Here is a 17,253-nt window from a genome sequence, read left to right as displayed (position 1 = left end):
GGAATGTTTATCGTCACGGACCGGCTCCGGCGGGCAGTTTAAACCACCGGATGTGACGTAGAGGACGAAAGCGTTCACGTTTTTTGTCGGGTTGGCATGGCTCTCTGGTGGTAAACAAAGCTGAGCGGGTTGGTTTGTCTTTGTTCGGTAACGGCACCATTTACACAACTTAATCTGAAGACTTGTACGTGTCTAACCAGGATATCTGTGGTAGTGAGTCCTGCATCACCACGAAGCTAACGCCAACTAGCCAATGCTAACTAGCCTTAGCACGGCTAACTAGCCTTAGCACGGCTAACGCAGCTGCTAACATTACCTGCCTTTTGAGGAAATGGCCGATAACAATATTGGAGGAAAATGAAGAGAAAAGTGGCCAAATTAAGACTGAGTCCCAACGAAGAGGCTCGGATAATACGAGAAGAACATGAACGGAGGAGGAAACTACGAATACAGCAGGTAAGCTGGTGTTAATGTCTCTGTCTCTGAATACAGCTTCTCACTGTATCATCAGGATGTTTCATTATGAAAGATTGTCTGATACTTAAACCAGGCTTAATACAATACAAAATCACCAGTCGTGAATGGTTACTGGCCGAGCCAACCACAGTACATAAGTGGCTTGAAAATCAGAATCATAACCAGCTTTATTTTAAGTATGAGTACATATACAAGGAATATGATCAATGTGCACAGTGCATACGTGTGTGTGTATATCAGAATCTGTTCTAGCTTTAAATGTCAATTAGTAATAATAGTGATCACATCAGCTCTGATGAAACAGTTTTGTCCTGCTTTAATATGGTTTAAGACAGGCTTTGTAAAATAAGTTTGCCGTTTATGAGTCACCTTAACAAAAGACACCCCTCTGGATAGTTTTCCAAATCGAAAGTTGTTGTTTTTTTATAGACTGAGTATCTATGCATGTTTCTGCATTGACTTCTAGGTGCGAGAGCAGCAGAGGCACATCTCGCTGCAGATCCTGCGTGAGGTTGAGCAGAGACGGCAGCGTGAGCTGGAGCAGCTGGAGCAGGAGCTGAGAGAAGACTGGGAGCGACAGCAGAGGGAGAAACTCAACGCACTGCAGAGGCTCTACCAGGAGAGCCTCCAGCTTCTCGGTCAGGGTCACAGGAGTGCAAAAGAAAACGTAAGATGAATTTGGAGACACCGAACGTGAGATTAACACCAAACCCAGGAACAGCTGAAACCAAAATGTGAACAAAACATCACACGATAACAACCTCACTAGAAGATGAATAAAGTGAAACATGATTACATTATTGTGTCTTTTTCATTAATTCGCAAAAGGAGCCCGATTTGGCAGCCATAGCTCAGAGGGAGGAGGAAAATCACGTCAAAGCAGAGGAGCGTTATCGGGAAGCCCTGAAGGAGCTCAAATCACAAAGGCTTAAAGATGATGAGATGCAAAGACGGTAAGCAACCTCCACAAACATTGCCCAAAAGACGTTTACATGTTTGAGTTTTATCAGAACTAATTGAACACTGATTCTGTTCATTTGCTTGGCTGTAGATCCATCAATGCCAGGAAGAAGGCACTACAGGCAGAAAAGGAAAGATCCGCAAAAGTTGCCAGCCTCCCACCACCTCTCCCAAACCCCATTCAGGTGATTTGCACGATCAGTAATATTAATGACACTATTTTCCTGTTGGCCTGACAAGCTAGCTGGATTTGCTGACTGACTTTTTACTTTATGGTAAGCATCAATGTGGCAAAATGGCGTAAGATTTCACAGAATTAAGTTTGAGAAAAGTGGTTCTGTGTGGAAATGTGGCTGGTGATTTCAAATGCCTGTTGACTTATCACGTATGTTTTGGCTCAGGCTTAATCGCTCTATTCATGCTCCTAACTGACTCCAACTAAGCATTGCTACCAATTTTTCCTGTCTTCTTTACAAAAAAAAACGTGCACAGTTTAGGTTCTGGGTGGAGTCAAGGTAACATTGGCTTTTCTTGTTCAAGCAGAGCATAGATTCCAAGAAGCCGTGTGTAGTGAAGAAATCTGACGTGAGTGCCTTCGCCGCCACCCATTACCACATGCCTGAGAGCACAGTGGACAGAGAGGCTGACACGAAGCAGGTAGCCCCTTGATTATTGCATGCACTTAATGCCACGGTTTGCTTGTCCTCCCTCTCATCAGAGTTGACTAATATGTGCATGTGTCTACAGCCTAATGCCCATGAGGGAGCTGAGCTGGAGGGGAGGAGACTGCAGGATGTACAGAGGGAGGAAAAGAGGAGGAAAGAGGAGCAGCTTGAGAAGGCTCGCCTCAGAGGGAAGGAGGCTCTGAGGAGGGAACATCTCGTCCAGGTACAACTTACCAGTTACTTAAATGAGCAGATAAACACCAAAATGTGTATCTGCGAGATGATTTGCTCTCATGTCACTTAACCTTTAACTAGAAATACACACGCTGTTTACTGGCAGCAGGACAAAAGCATTCAGCACAGTAAGACAATCCCTTACTGCAAAGCTTGTAGTGTTGACACATTTTTTTCAGCGACACCAAAATCCAAGTGCACTTCATCATAAGAAAATTAGTTGGTACTTGGATGAAACTTTCCCCCTAATATATGCAATTGTCTTGCATTAGAGTGCCAAAGTCGCACGTTACTTGTAAAAAAAAAAAAAAAAAAAAAAAAAAAAAAAAAGGAAGTAACCAGCGTCTTGTGAGCTTATTCTTTATTTTTTAAACTTGATCCGTTTTAATGGTCCCTTTCAGGATCGGGAGCGCTTGCTCGTTGAATTGGAGCACATGCAGCAGACGGACCTGCTGAGGAGGAGACAGCAGGTGTCCCAGATGCCTCCTCAGATCTTCCAGCCTCTCCTGAAGAGACAGGAGATGAGGGAGGACTTCCAGAGGGAGCTGGAGTTTGCCTTTGAGGACATGTACACCGGAGAGAGGAGTAAGGACGTTTCAGCGGTGCAGTATTTAGCTATGAATGTGTTTTTGTAGCAAATGGTCACAAAACTTAAGTATTTCATTAGATTCCAGTGCATTATTCTGAAGAAGCCAGAAGGTGGCCCTCTTGATAATACAGTTTCCTCAAATCGTCATCGGATTGAGCTTTATCTGTATATTCGCGTAGCAAAGTAGCCTCTACGCTCTGGTGGGAAACACAACATAAGTGTACAGTTTTTAATTGAGCTTCGTTAAACCTGGACTATGTTTGATTCCAGGGGTCAAAGGTGACCTGGTGGTCCAGCTGGCACCCGAGCCTCTGCCAGCTCCGTCCACAGGCAGCCAGGACCAAGAGCTGGACGTCTCGCTGGATGATCTCGCCACACAAGGAGCAGTAACAACGCAACATGACGCTGAAGGGGAAGCTCAGAGCACTGAGCAGGAAACATCTGATCAAAGTGAGGAGAAGCACCAGGCAACATAAAACCTACATTTATTCATTTTTAAGGGTTCTTACAAGATTTGTTTAAAATATATATAATTTACACAAAATCAATACCTAGATCTAGTCTTACTGCAATTGATTATATTCATTATGTAAATTCTCCAGTCAAGGAAAATCATCTTGAACAAAACTAGGCGGTTACCTTGCTAGAACTGCATTCAGTGTTTGTTTTTTTTGCAGCGGAGTCCTCCAAACCTGCTCCCAGAAGGGCTTTGAAGAAACTCCTGGATCGCATCAGGAGCCAGAGGAACCAGTGGACTGACCACGGCAGTTGCGTCCCTGCAGCCGATTCACCGACCGCCATCACCGATCAGATCCCAGAGCGGGACACGACCATCGACACAGGCTCTCTGACCAGCGAGGAGAAAAGCATCCTGCTCCCCACGGAGCTCCCTGAGCCCACCCACTCCCCGCAGGGTAAGTCGTTCACTGACATCGACTGTAAGAGATGGATCTAAAAGGCCAAGCACAGTGTGATTTTCTTTCGTGTCTTTGTTGTCTTTTAAAAGTGTTATTGAATGCATTTATGTTAACAATGGTGGAATGTAACTAAGTACATTTACTTTATTTTAATAACTTTAGTTATTTTGCAGATTCAGAATATTCATTCAAAATATAATCAACTAATACATTATGAGTTATTATTATAGATTTAATTACCGAGCAGTATATGAAGTAATTAATGAGCACCACCTTTACCAGCTGAAACACTTAAGTGAAGAACACATTAATGCATCTCTAATTATGAACCTAAAAATGAAACCCTGAAATCCGTTCTGCGTGATGAGTCGCCCTACTTTTATTGTTGGAAGCCTACTTTAAAGTGTTGATGCTAATACTTTTTTTACTTTTACTTGAGTAATATTTTGCATGCAGGACTTTTACTTGTACGTTATAACAGAGTATTTTACACTTTAGTATTACTACTTTTACTTAAGTAGCGATCGGAGTACCTCAAAGATATATATGTATGGTCAAAGTGATGCAGGCTACTTCTGGGCTACGGAGTTGCACCAACTGTCTTTTGGGTTGTCATTCATTTTTTCTCAAATTGTAGTTCTATTCCTGATTTGTTTTTCTAAATTGAAACCCCTCTGTAGCAATATATTATGGAATTAAACTAATCTAAATATTTAGTTCTTGTGACATAGTAATCATTTTGTGGTTTTTTTTGTATTTAATTCGCCCAGCACTAAAGACAACGGAACGGTCAACTGCAGCAGACCCTCCACTTCCTGATGTTCTTGCAAGAAGAATCCAAGAGTTTGAAGAAGAACGAAAGAGAAGGGTACATGTTGATTTCCATTTATTATGATAGATAGCAGGAACTACTGTTTAACACTGTAAACATAAGCAGGAGCAGGTGATCAGACAGGTTTTAATGCTTCTCCTCGTGTTTATTCAGTGACAGTTGTTACATCACATTATAAAAATGTCTTTGAAGACACTGGGAATTCAGTTCCTTGATGGAAGTGCAGTGTTCAGTGTGCTGTTATGCCAAAATCTCCTTTGTTTTCTTGTTTGCGTCGTAGGCATGGATGTTACACTTGATTGCAGCTTGTCTTTTTGCATTTTACACATTAAATGGCAACAAAGAATTCACTTTTTTTTTTTAAGAATCCATCGTCTGGTTCTGTTGTTATCCCAATGGCTTCATGTGTTTTTTTCTGATTGGTTGTTGGAGTTAATTGATCCAGGTGTTCCCTCATTACTTAATTAGCCCAGGCTCTAGCTCAAGCAGGACTGTGTTGAGTGGGGTGCAGTAGAAGAATGCATTACCTGGCTCTTATTTGTACATAAAACAACTACAGACTTTGGTTTGATTCCCTGTTTTGGAGCCTAACATACCAAAGTTTTTCTTAACTAAAAAAATAATGAAAATGAAGTTGAGCATTATGGGGGCTGGTGGATGTTGCATCTACAGCCAGCAGAGGAACACAGGATCTGGGCTGGCTGGCAATTCCTGTGGAGAAAGGTGATCCTCTGAAGACTGCAAAGTCTCAATTTGCCAACTGATGCCTCTAATCTTTTTTTCCTGTCTACCTTGCACTGGATATCCACTCAATATTGAAGCTTAGCTGTGAACTGGGTTCATGATCCACCTTAAGTTTGCTGTTTTTAAACCTTGTTTTAACTTGTTTTTTTCTTCAGGAAGAAGAGCTCGACAGGGAGAAGCAGCAGCAGGTGGTTTTGCTCCAGGAGCTGGAAGAGCAGAAAGCCAAATTGGAGCAGATGCTGCTTGAGGCCCAGCAGGAGAGAGAAGATCTGAGGGCTGTTGGGACCCAGGACGAACCCCTCAACCAACCAGAAGTACCCGTCCATGACCAGGAAGTCACCTCTGTCTCTCCTGGTGCAGCCTCTAAGGTAGGCCCTTCGATATTCCTGACAAATTCCTTCTTTTTTTTTTAATGGGTGTTTTTGGACTTCCTTTATTATACTCTTTTGTAAAGTGTGGCCAATGTAGTACAGTTAGTTCAGTGAGGATCAATTGCTGCTTTTGGCTCTACAGCTGGTGCCTCCTGCACGTGAAGATGACCACACCAGAAGGATTAAAGAATACCAGCAGCGGCTGCTTGAACAAAACGGGTGTGTTTTAAAGCCCGAAATTAAACCATTTTATTCTGATAACACACATCTTTAGAGGATCTAAGTATACATTTTCCTTTTCCACCTTTGCATGTTAGGATTCACCAGAGGTCAGTGGAGGTGGCCCGTCAGCGCCTGGAGGAATACCAGCGAGCTCTACGGATTCGTTACAACATGACCGCAAGGTCGTTGCTGCCTGCCACCGCGCCTTGGGGCCTCATTCACCCATCTCCTCTGCAGGGCGCTCAGTCTGCTCATCTCCCAGCTCCTACACAGCTCTCTACGACCCCCGCAGCGCCGGCATACATCCACGCCAAACCACAAAGCCCTGCGGAAGTTCCCACAAGAGAGTCTGACATGTCGCCCTCGCGACTTCCCGGCCCCAGTGCGTGCTTTGGCTTCAAGCCGCTGCGGCCGGATGAAGTTGGATCTTTTCGGAGCGATCCAAGGAGCCGGAGACCGGAGGTCACCGCTTGGCTGACCGACAACATAATGGAGAGAGTGACGGGGCACCTTCCAGAGAGAGTGAGACCCTCCTCGGAGCCGCCATCTTACAAACTGTTCCCAACACATCATTCAGCCAGCATCCCGATGCCCCAGCCGGCCTCTGATCCCATCAGAGCCACTAGCCCGTGCATCACAGATGGGGCACCTCCGGTCAAACGAAGGCCTGCGTCACATGGCTCCCTGCGGACCGGGTCCCTGAGCTCCAGTGAGGACGACGACGACGACATGGAGAGGCAGAGACGAGAGCTGCTGGAGGTCCAGAGACGGGTGCTGGAGCAGAGGGAGGCTGTTGCGCTGCAGCAGAGGCGGCACGAAGAGGAGAGGCAGAGTCAGGAAGAGCAGCGACGGAGACAGGAGGTGGAGATGGAGCAGATGAGGCAGCAAAAGGAGACGCTGCAGGCTCTGATTCATACTGAAGAACAAGTAAGTGAGGGAACTGTCACCGACCTGGTGTTCTTGTTGCAGTACATGAGACAAATCATTTTATTTTTACACAAATTGAATCAAAAACAAAGTGTGTTTGTCTATACTGAGCGATGATGTGAAATTACCATAACCTGAAGTGTATTTAATAAAAAAATACCTTTCGTGATGGTTTCTACACTTGAGCTGAGCTCAGAAGGTCTTCGTGCATGTCTTGGAAAAAACAACTTTCCCATGCATTTTCCCCAACCACAGCTAGTTCCAGAGGCTGCCAATGAAGCGTTGGTTTCAGAGGACATCAGTCAGACCCGACTTAAATTACTCGCGTCCCTGCTGAGAGCTATAGAGGAGTCTAACGGAGGAACTTTATCTCACTTAGAAGAGCCTGAGTGGAAAGATGGCTCCCCTCTGCAACGGCCATCCAACAACAGTGGTGAGACAGGTAACTCGCATGTCAGAGTGCAGATACATTTTTTACACACACATTTTCCATATAACTGCAAAATAGAAAACTTATTCCACTTAATTTTCTATTTGTGGCCTTGTCAAAATGTTTTCTTGCGAAAGTGCCACATTGTCCCCTTCCAATTGAATGAAACTTCCACGTTCCTCATTAAATTCAAACCCATTTAACATATCTTGATTTAATTAAAAAGGCATACACTTTACGTCACTGTAAACCCCTGCAGTTTCATCAATATGGTGGAGTGATGTTGAAATTTTCCATTTAGATCGCATCTGTGAGAGCGATGTTGCTGCAGGACCTTTGCCAGTGTCGGTCCTCCCCTCAGGACTCTTCCCTCCTCCTCCTCGAGCAGCGAAGCCCCCGGTGACCCGCGTCAGGCTTGGCGTCATGGAGATGATGACAGAGCAACACGAGCTAAGTGCTATTCAAGAGGTGGAGACACCGGTGAACACCAGCCATGCCGCAGGTCAGCTCAGCCTCAGAAACGCATCACTGTTTTCATCACACGCCCACACCATGTGACAAGCTATTGAGAGGATTACCATGTGATTGGATTGTCAATGTTTTTCTATTCCCAGGCCTGGAGGATAGTGTGACGGTCCCCTCACACACTCTGGGCTGGGATCTGCAAGAGGATTCGGAATCGTCCATGTCCTCTGACAGGACCCTGCAGACACCCTCTTGGTCCAGCAGTGGGCAGCGGACAGCCGATCGATCGACCGGCTCTGGGACGAGCTCAGGAGGAGTCTGGAGAGAGAGGCTGCTGATTGGGGCAGGAACGTCTCCAGAATCCTCAGGGTCTGGTACGTAGAGGAAGCTGAAGAGTGATCAGAAAAAGACTAAGGAAGGGGGTGACATTTAAATTAAAGATATTTCCTCTTGGTTGGAACACTGTTTTCCAGATTCAGTCCTGAGGAGGATCTCGCAGATTTCCTCTGATTCTGGGAGAGGAGCCGACTACTCTGGTCCTGCGGTCACAAGCAACAAACCCTCCATGGAGGTACCCAATTCTGCCTAAGATGTAGATTACTTGGCACTGTCTCTTTGTTCTCTTAAGTCATAAACCTTGTGGCAAACTTTGAAAGCAGACAGAGAAAGTTAGGAACAGTTTTGGTCAAAATGCAGTGAAGAGCATCCGCCTGCTCTCCGTTGAAGACAACATTTCTGTCAGTGTCCCACACCTGGGACATTGCGGTTATATAGCATGCGCTGTAACCACTCGGCTACCAAGAGCGCTCTGTTAACCGCATTCCTAATACACTCTGAGGTTCACGTGTAGTGGATCGATGATGAAAATTAGCCAAATCTGAATGCCTGAGCAATATCTGCCTCAGCTTCTGATTATGCTTGAGAAGCTTTTACTTTGTGTGTCATCCTTTTTGTCTTTTATTGTGTGTGTGTGTGTGTGTGTGTGTGTGTGTGTGTGTGTGTGTGTTGTGTGTGTGTGTGTGTGTGTGTGTGTGTGTGTGTGTGTGTGTGTGTGTGTGTGTGTGTGTGTGTCTGGTGTGTGTGTGTGTGACTGTCTGGTTGTCTGTCTGGGTGTGTGTGTCTGTGTTTGTGATTAGATGTTGTGTGTTGTTTCAGTACACCGAGCGATGATGTGACTTTACCTGACCTAAAGTGTATTTGATGAAAATACATTTCATGATGGTTTCTACACTTGAGCTGAGCTCAGTGTGTGTGTGTGTTAGTGTGTTTGTGTGAGTGTTAGTGTATTTGTGTGTGTTAGTGTATTTGTGTGACGTGTGTGTCTCTGTCTCTGTGTGTTTGTGTCTCTGTCTCTGTGTGTTTGTGTTTAGATGTTGTGTGTTGTTTCTGTACACAGAGCGATGATGTGAATTTACTGGACCTAAAGTGTATTTGATGAAAATACATTTGATGAGGGTTTCTACACTTGAACTGAGCTCAGTGAGTCTGTATGCATGTCCCAAACCGGTTGTGTTTTTATCTCTTTAACAAACTTTATTTTGTGTGCATGTGTCAGTCTGCACATAGGCCTCCCGATTCTGACTGCCTCTCCTCCACCACCATCTCCACCGGCAGCTACATCACCACCGATACTGAGCTAAACGTTGACGCCGGTGAGAGACAGCAGGCGCGAGTGTGGCTTGTAGCCCACCGTGCTTTTGTTTTAGTGGTTTGTTCCTGATTTTTGTGGTTTTGTGCTTTGAATCTTGTGAAATCTCTAGAAAATCTTGACAGAAGCTGGAACACTGAATTATTTAAAAGACATGAGTTGGCTGGTTCTTTACTGTTCGCTAAAGAATCTGGTTATGTGCGTCCAAAGAATAAGCATTATTGTGGGACGTGTTGTAATATGCTTCAGTTCTGCAGTCTGTTGAAAGCTGCTCTGTAGGAATGTAGTTTGTTATGCTTATCCCTTTTTTAAAGGCATAATTAGGTTGTTTTTTGAAGTTGGGTTGTATGAGGTACTTATCTATACTCAGTGTGCTATCTACAGTAGAAACAGACAAGAGTACCAATACAGGAGCAAAGCAATACTGCAAATAGTACTGTTGTTGACAGCGGCAGCAGTAAAACATAATATAGACACATAAAATAAAAACTGGTAGACCAGCAATTCCTGTGTTCTGCAAGGTAAAATTACTGTTTTTGTCAAAGGAGTCTTGTGGCTTTGAAGAAAGCATAGCTGGATGTAAAGGCTGACGGCAAGGTAAAGCGATGACAATGTTCTAAATACAGCGCACACATAAACTGATATCAATCTTTTAGGTGTCGAAAATACATTTGGCTGCTGCCCTGTCCACAGCAGTACATTGCTTTGCTCCTGTGCTGGTACTGTCCGTTTCTGCAAAATCTGACTATGGAGAACTAGTCATACAATCCCACTTCAAAAAGTCAGATCTATCCCTTTTGAGGTGACACTATGATATGCTCTATACATGACCCATACTGTATATACACCAGAAACATGCTGGTTGTGTTTCTAACTTTATAACAGCCTCAATCTGTTTTCCTCTCTCTTTCCCCCCCAATTCCTCATCAGATAAATCCCCGCTGCTCAGACATAGCGCAGAACCAGGACGAGGAGCAGATTCACTCGACGTCTCCCCTCCGTCCGCTCAAAGCTCCTACATTAATGACAGCTCAGCCGCCGGTCGTCCTGGTCTGGCTGTGGACTCTCTGTTTAACGACAGCAGCATCCAGCACATTATAGACAGATACACTAGGGAGCTTAACATCTCCCTCAGCGCCGCCGGCAAAACCACAGGTGTGCTACACATGTGTTACAAGAATACCCTTTATCTCTTTCTCTCAAGCTTCAGTCTATACATTGTTTTTCATGACATGATTGCAGATTTTATATTTGCGGCATAGGGAACACCCAAAGATGAAACGTATCATTTTTAAATAAATAAATTTAGTTTAGCCAAACTCACTGGTTGCACATAAATCGGCGTTTCGTACCAGGAGGCTGCATCACATCAGTACAGTGTCTTGTTTCCTCTCTTGTCGGTCCGCAGACAGTGAAGGCTCATACGTGGAGGAACTGGGCTCTTCGGTGTCCCAGCAGACTCCGGATCGAGTTCTGGAGAGGAGTGGGGAGGATGAAAGCTCTACGGCCCGCCGGTCTCCTCCCTCAGGCGCAGCAGGAGCACAGAGGAGTGGCCTGGTCAGTGACTCAATATACACTTCTTTTTTTGCAATTACAAGTTGTAACACTGAGGTTTTTTTTGTGGCCACACAAAACATTTTAACTTGGTAAAAGGAACTGCAAACAGTCTTGTACAGTATGCGGTGTGCATATTTTCAACTAAATTACTCAACACTTTTTGCTGTAAAAATTACCCACCATTTAACTGATGTTTCTTTTTTTTGCTCCAGGATTGGCACGGTACTGTCAATCCGATCCCGGAGCACTTCTCGGGCGAGGACCCGTCACTGGCTGAGGACCAGGAGCAGGACTCTTTCAGACCTCTGATCGGTCAGCTGACGGACCAGTCCTCCTGCCTCGCCGCTGACCACAGGGACTCGGCCATGGAGCGGCTGGTCGGTCAACCGTCCGCTCATTCGTCAATGATTGGTCATCCACCAGGGCCGCCGGTTTCGGTGAGCTTTAATCACTGTGGATGGGATTCAACTCTGAGTCGGATGATCGACCGACTCTCCCATCAGTCCACCTCCCACTGGCTGAGCGGCGGGCAGGACTTTTACGCCGGCCAGCTGACTGGTCGGGTCACGTCAGAGCAGTCGACCACATGGCTGGACGGAGGTCTGGAGGAGAGCCGGATGAGACCTCTGGCTGTCGAGCTGGATGAGTCTGCTGGCCAGCACAGTGGAAGCTCAGGTAAAAGAAAGGAGCGTGTGGGGGGTAACTGAAATAGGTCGTGAGGTCTTATCTTGCTATTAAACAAAAACAAGACTGCAACCTTTCATATTATTCATTTATGACAGCTATTTGTCATCTTTGCAATGTTTTATTGTTAAACAAAAATTGAATTAATCAAAACCTATTCTATTTATATTTGTTTATTTATTTTTATTAAAACGGTATAATTCCGACACCAAATATATTATCTGAAATAGTTTTGACCACAAAATAGTGCTGGGCGATAATTAAATATGATGATTTATTATATAACGCCATAAAGTGATACACAATAACGTCACCTTATTTGTTAATAATAAGCACATACTGACTAAACATTTTCAGAAAATCTAATCTGTTGAAACTCAAACTGTATCCTCTGTGCTTGTGTGCATATATGTAAACCCAGTCAGACTCAAACTGGCGTTTCCTCAGTGTCAGTGTTACATGACAGGGGAGAATACTGTTGTTCTTGGATGTTGAATTTGTTTTCAGTGACCCTCCATCATTAATGAACCACAGCGGTACTGCTGGGCTCTAAATATTAAGTCAGTACGTTTATTTTCTTTGGGTCCTCTGCAGTCTATCAGTGTTTAGAAAAGGTTTAAACTGGGATTTGTTCAGCTGATGTTCCAACAGTGCTAACCCTAGACTAACCTTCAACATGGCTGTTCCTGTGTAAATCTGCAAACATGTTGATGCTAAGCTTCCAGTTTTTTGTTTTTTTCCAATGACTGCTGATTTCTTCTGTTCCCTTCCAACAGTTGCTCAGAGGGATCTTTGTCTCTTTCTGCCTTTTTATAGTATAATAGTCCTCTTTAAACATTTGACTGGACAAAATCAATCTTTGAAAGCAGGAGATTACAAACTTTTGAATTATAGTGTATATCAGTTTGTCATCAACTCATCTGCTGTTTGTAGATGAAAGAACCCATGTGGAGCTTGGTGTCTCAACTGAGGCCAGTGGGCCGTCGTACCCAGCGTTGCCTCCTGAAGCCTCGTCACACAGTGCCTCGGTCCCTGGTGTGAATCCACATCAACAAGACCAGACCCTGCAGAACCAAACCAGTCCATTGGACATGGGCCCAGAGAGGACTGAAGGTGAGGTATAAAATATAAAAAGTAATTACAGTGTATAAAATAATCTTATGTAATGTGTGTTGGAGTATATTACGATCATGACATGTATAACTATAGTCTGACTGTAGCTCAAGCCAAGTTAGAGCCTGATTCAGGAAACTTGAGGCAAAAAGAGGGTTTCTACTGCTTATTTTTGAGCCAACGTCAGCCATTTGAATTATGTATTTACATATTTGCATATATTTTCTTAAGGCTGAGTTTCAAGCGCACCAGCGTATTTTTAAGTTGTTTCCAAGAGAGCGTGCGTGGCCCAGTACCATTTTTAAAAAAAATTTTTTTTTCTGAATAATCCGACTTTTTCTATTAGTTAACATTCTGAGAAAAACACTTTATGAACACTCCAGATTTATCTAGATAGAAACTTAGTGAGTTTAATGTTTATCTCCACCTTCAGTGTTTCCAGGCTCGGACTCATTCCACCCACTGCTGGCTGAGGTCACCCACAACGAAACGGCAGACCCCTCCATGACCTTTCACCTGCCTGAACACGATGTGCCCACGTCCCCTGAGGGCCAGCCGGCCAGCGTGGAATACAGTGTTTCCACGTCTTCTGAGGAGTGTGAAACCCACACTGACGAGTCCGAGCCGTCGTCCGAGCCGTCGCCCGAGCGCCTCAGGGCGGAGGAGCCGTCCAGCTGCTTGACAGCCTACCCCACGTTGCATGAATCCTTTTCCCAGCTCATCACCTCCCAGTGCCAACCCCACGAATCTATCCTTATGATGTCTTCTGCCACGGGAACAGACGTGGAGCCAACATCTCTGAGCTTGTCACGTTTAACAATGTGTGATTATATACCTACTTTGGGCATCCCGCAGCCAGAGGATTTGGAAGCAGACATAAACCACTTCTATCCTTTATCAGATAAGATATTGGTAAGATATGTTTTCTTGTTCACTAAAGCATCCCCCTATAGACATTAACGGACTATTGCAGTGCCCATAAAGGCAACACCGCCCCATTAATAGCATTGTCCTGTCACACTTCAGATGCAGGACGTTAATTGCTGAGTCGAAGGTCACAGTTTCATTTGGAAAGTGACAGTTCTGTTATGATTTTATCATTATTTCTTTATAACTTGTGTGCAATGTCATCAGCTAAGTTGTGTGCTTGTCCTCTCTACCTCTATCAGGAAGCTGCTGGTGAGAAAGGGATCCTAGAGCAGTCGGAGATAACACTAGTCAGCCTGACCGACACCACGCTGGAGGACCATGAGACGACCGTCACTGAGGAAGAGGGAACGTGGGAGGACGAACAGAAAGCCAGAGAGACAGAGGTGACTGTCTATACGTGTTTTTGAATTTAGCGGGCTGGAGTCTTTCTGATCTCTGATCACAAACCTTGTCTCTTCTAGGGGTCTAAATCCCTGTTGTCACCGCATGAGACTCCAGAAGACAAGAACCAGGCCCACCAAGGTAAAATCCTAACAGTTACAGACTGAATATATCTATAAGAGATGTATAGGGTTCAGGAACAAAAAAAGTAGCACTAATCAACATTTAATTAATGCGTGGCCACATGCTCCAAACAAATAGGGGGCAGCATTTCACCTCCTCCTACCGTCCTTCAAAATGTAAACAAACTGTTCTTAAGAGAGTTTTGCGTAAGTATATAATTTACGGTACAGCTTGCTTAGCTCTGTTTTAGAAAGACCATAGTAGCAAGAAAACTGTCCATCAAAACCGTAAATCAACGCCATTTGGAATGCTTTGACAAAGGCAATAGTAGACGACGCTATTTGGAATGCTTTTTGGTAGGGTTTATGTTGTCGCTCGTCGCACTAAAGCAAAAAATTGTTGTTACCAGTCCTAAAAGAGACGTTGCGAGTTCAGCATCAAACCTCGTCTCCAGCGGTGGAGAACCAATATTTATTCTGGCTTTGCTTCTTTTTACATCACTTTTCTTTGCCGCCGAATGTCACTTGCCAAGAGCTCCAACTGTCTTTGTGTTTACTGTGCAACTAACTGGGTACCTTGAACATGATTGACAAGCCCTTGGGCAGCTTTACCAGCAGGTTGAGGTATAAGTGGTATTGCAAGAAAAGATGGCTTGGGGCTAGCTGGGCAGCACGCTCATTTCAGTAGACAGTTGGTTCATTTTTTTAATGTTTAAAACAACATTAATTTTTTCTCATTCAGAACATCGTAAACTTGTGAAACACTTCCTGTCCCTAGATCCAGTGACGCTGCTGGAGTTTCAGTGGGGTCCCAGCACAGGTCTGCAGGAGGACCGCCAGCAGAAGCGCAGAGCGCTGCTCCAGAGATCGTCCCGCAGGGCTGAGGAGATCAAGGCCAAGGGGGCTCTTGCCAAGATTCAACCTGAGATAAAAGCTCCATCTGAGGCAAAAGAGACATCTAAAGCTAAGAGATCTCAACCAGCCACCTGTAAGGCAAAGATGAAGTCAGAAACTCAACATAAGACTAATGCCATGTCAAAGGGGGGACAGACTGAGCTGCATCGAAATACTGAGAAAGCTGACTCCATCATGCAGAAAAAGCCCCAGCTTCCTGATACAGGTATTTTCTCTTTAACCCATTAGTGCCTGAAACTTGTTTTTATTCTCTCAAAAAACTAAGTCCTTAGGTTTTATGGAATCAAACAGACAGACTTCCTGAGAATACATTGAAATCAACTGAAAGTCTGAATGCTCCTCAGGGGAATGTTTTCAACTGCTGTATGACTTCTAATTTTAATGTATGGAATATATAGATAGAGCCCCTGGCATGTGTGTCCTGAATAATAATAATAATAATAATAATACAACTACAAACAGCAAAATCAGGTATTTTGAATCTGAACTCAGGAATTGAATATCAATGCTATGCACAAATATGCTGTGTAAAATGTTTTTAAAAAAAGTAAAAATTCAAAGTTGTACTGTTAGATATTCAACCAAAGTATGTCCATACCAGATTTTAAGACTTTTGACCAATCAGAAGTAATGTTTTGGCAACAATGTTTTTGTTTGGGCACAAACAGGTTAACATTTGTATCATGGGTGGCAAAAAAAAGACAATCCATACAGGCTCATGAATTAGAGTTGTTTGTTAGGTACCTTAGAGCTAATGTTTCCTTTAAAATTTGTGTCTCCTGGTGGACATTTTTACCTTGTTTTTAAAATGTCACATTTATCCCAGCCATTCAACCTTGTGGAATGGCTTTATTCTGATCAGTTGCATTATGTCTAGCCAGCAATAAACCATTACTGGTGGAGGTGAAAGCCCTCAGTGAGCACATTCAGTCCAAAAAATATATTTCTGTAGACTACAGAGCCTTCCAGGGGTCAAATGGTAGAATGAAATATGGATGTGGAAATCTGCAAACTGACTAAACGAAAGGTGAAAAATTTTCTGGAGCGCTTAGTCAAGTTGCATTCATGGAAACAAAGTGAAAGAAATGTGTTTAATTTTTCTGTGTTCCCTCAGTGAGCAATCCCAGGCTTGAAAAGGTGGTGGAGGTAAAGAGCTCCACAACGGAGCAGAGGAAACAGGATGTTGCTGAGATGCACCATAGAACTCAGAGGTACTGCTTCAAGATAAGCTTTTAAACTCTACACCGTCTACCGTGGACTTAATGTTTCTTATACTACTACATCTCCCCTACTACTACTCTTACAATAAGTCATTTTTGAAGGGTTAAAGGTATAACATGTAACACATTCCTTAAAACTATGTATAGACTGATACAAAAGCATTCCCTCTCATTCATCACTTATGACCCACTGGTAGTGTGTGGTGGTGTCTGTCTCTGCAGAAACCCTGCCCTCTGCCTGCGTTTTCTCTTTAGGTCGTATTTTTCATATTTATATTTAAGCCGGCCCCTTTCTCCATTCACTCTCTACCTCGCTCAATCACCGCTGAGCTCTCTCTCCCACTTGCTAATTGACACGGAGAGGAGCTCATTTTGAATGCTGTGAATCAAACACCAACCAACAGTGTGACTACATGTTTTACCTTTTAAACCTAAATTGGGATTACTTGCACTCTATTTAAAAGTAAGTAATGTAGTGTACCTGTATGCAATCCCATGTTTTCTGCAGACTGTATGAGCAGCTGGAGGAGGTGAAGCAACAGAAAGCCATCAGGAACAGACAGCAAGCGTATGCAACACACAGACTGAAGGCCAAAGAGTTCCACAAGGTAAAACGCGTGAATTATAAGAGTTTGTTTTAGTAAATGTTTTTAAGACTGTATTCTTCATACAGAACTGCGAGCACCAAACAGTTTTTCTGTTCTTTCATCTCTTCACAGAAAACCTTACAGAAGCTTCGTGCCAAGCAGACTCTGTAGGGACTTTGAATGTGTCATAGTTCTACTTTTGTAAAGTGAATTTGTAAAGTTTTTTATTTTTTTTATACCTATAAAGCATTTTAATTTATTTG

At 43.8% G+C, this 17,253-nt stretch overlaps 1 protein-coding gene across 4 annotated transcripts; it reads left to right on the top strand.

The window, feature by feature from the left end:
• The first annotated feature begins 81 nt into the window (after positions 1 to 81).
• cep295 (centrosomal protein 295) lies at positions 82 to 17,233 on the top strand. 4 transcript variants are annotated; one of them, XM_054604026.1, is made up of 29 exons: positions 82 to 456; positions 944 to 1,144; positions 1,306 to 1,430; positions 1,529 to 1,622; positions 1,981 to 2,094; positions 2,185 to 2,325; positions 2,738 to 2,921; positions 3,196 to 3,375; positions 3,603 to 3,839; positions 4,613 to 4,710; positions 5,574 to 5,786; positions 5,932 to 6,008; positions 6,107 to 6,938; positions 7,194 to 7,380; positions 7,670 to 7,870; positions 7,983 to 8,207; positions 8,307 to 8,404; positions 9,389 to 9,485; positions 10,412 to 10,636; positions 10,890 to 11,038; positions 11,251 to 11,713; positions 12,656 to 12,835; positions 13,269 to 13,747; positions 14,005 to 14,148; positions 14,227 to 14,287; positions 15,047 to 15,388; positions 16,298 to 16,394; positions 16,912 to 17,011; positions 17,123 to 17,233. In XM_054604026.1, exons 1-29 carry the CDS (start codon positions 358 to 360, stop codon positions 17,159 to 17,161), a joined length of 5,682 nt encoding a protein of 1,893 aa, XP_054460001.1. In that variant the 5' UTR covers positions 82 to 357; the 3' UTR covers positions 17,162 to 17,233. The 4 variants fall into 4 exon arrangements, with proteins under 4 accessions (XP_054460001.1, XP_054460009.1, XP_054459992.1 ...); XM_054604034.1 differs by having other exon boundaries at positions 1,978 to 2,094; positions 7,194 to 7,371; XM_054604017.1 differs by having other exon boundaries at positions 1,978 to 2,094.
• Positions 17,234 to 17,253: the final 20 nt, after the last annotated feature.

The sequence above is a fragment of the Anoplopoma fimbria genome, chromosome 1, assembly GCF_027596085.1.
Source record: "Anoplopoma fimbria isolate UVic2021 breed Golden Eagle Sablefish chromosome 1, Afim_UVic_2022, whole genome shotgun sequence".
NCBI lineage: Eukaryota > Metazoa > Chordata > Actinopteri > Perciformes > Anoplopomatidae > Anoplopoma > Anoplopoma fimbria.
The sequence above is the reverse complement of the archived record's forward strand: the minus strand, read 5'-3'. Positions and strand labels throughout refer to the sequence as shown.

Coding starts and splice junctions, on each gene's coding strand:
- cep295 (XM_054604017.1), top strand. CDS start 358: ATGAAGAGAAAAGTGGCCAAATTAAGACTGAGTCCCAACGAAGAGGCT. Junction 4,711..5,573: donor AAGAAGAACGAAAGAGAAGG/GTACATGTTGAT, acceptor TTTTTTCTTCAG/GAAGAAGAGCTCGACAGGGA. Junction 12,836..13,268: donor GGGCCCAGAGAGGACTGAAG/GTGAGGTATAAA, acceptor CTCCACCTTCAG/TGTTTCCAGGCTCGGACTCA.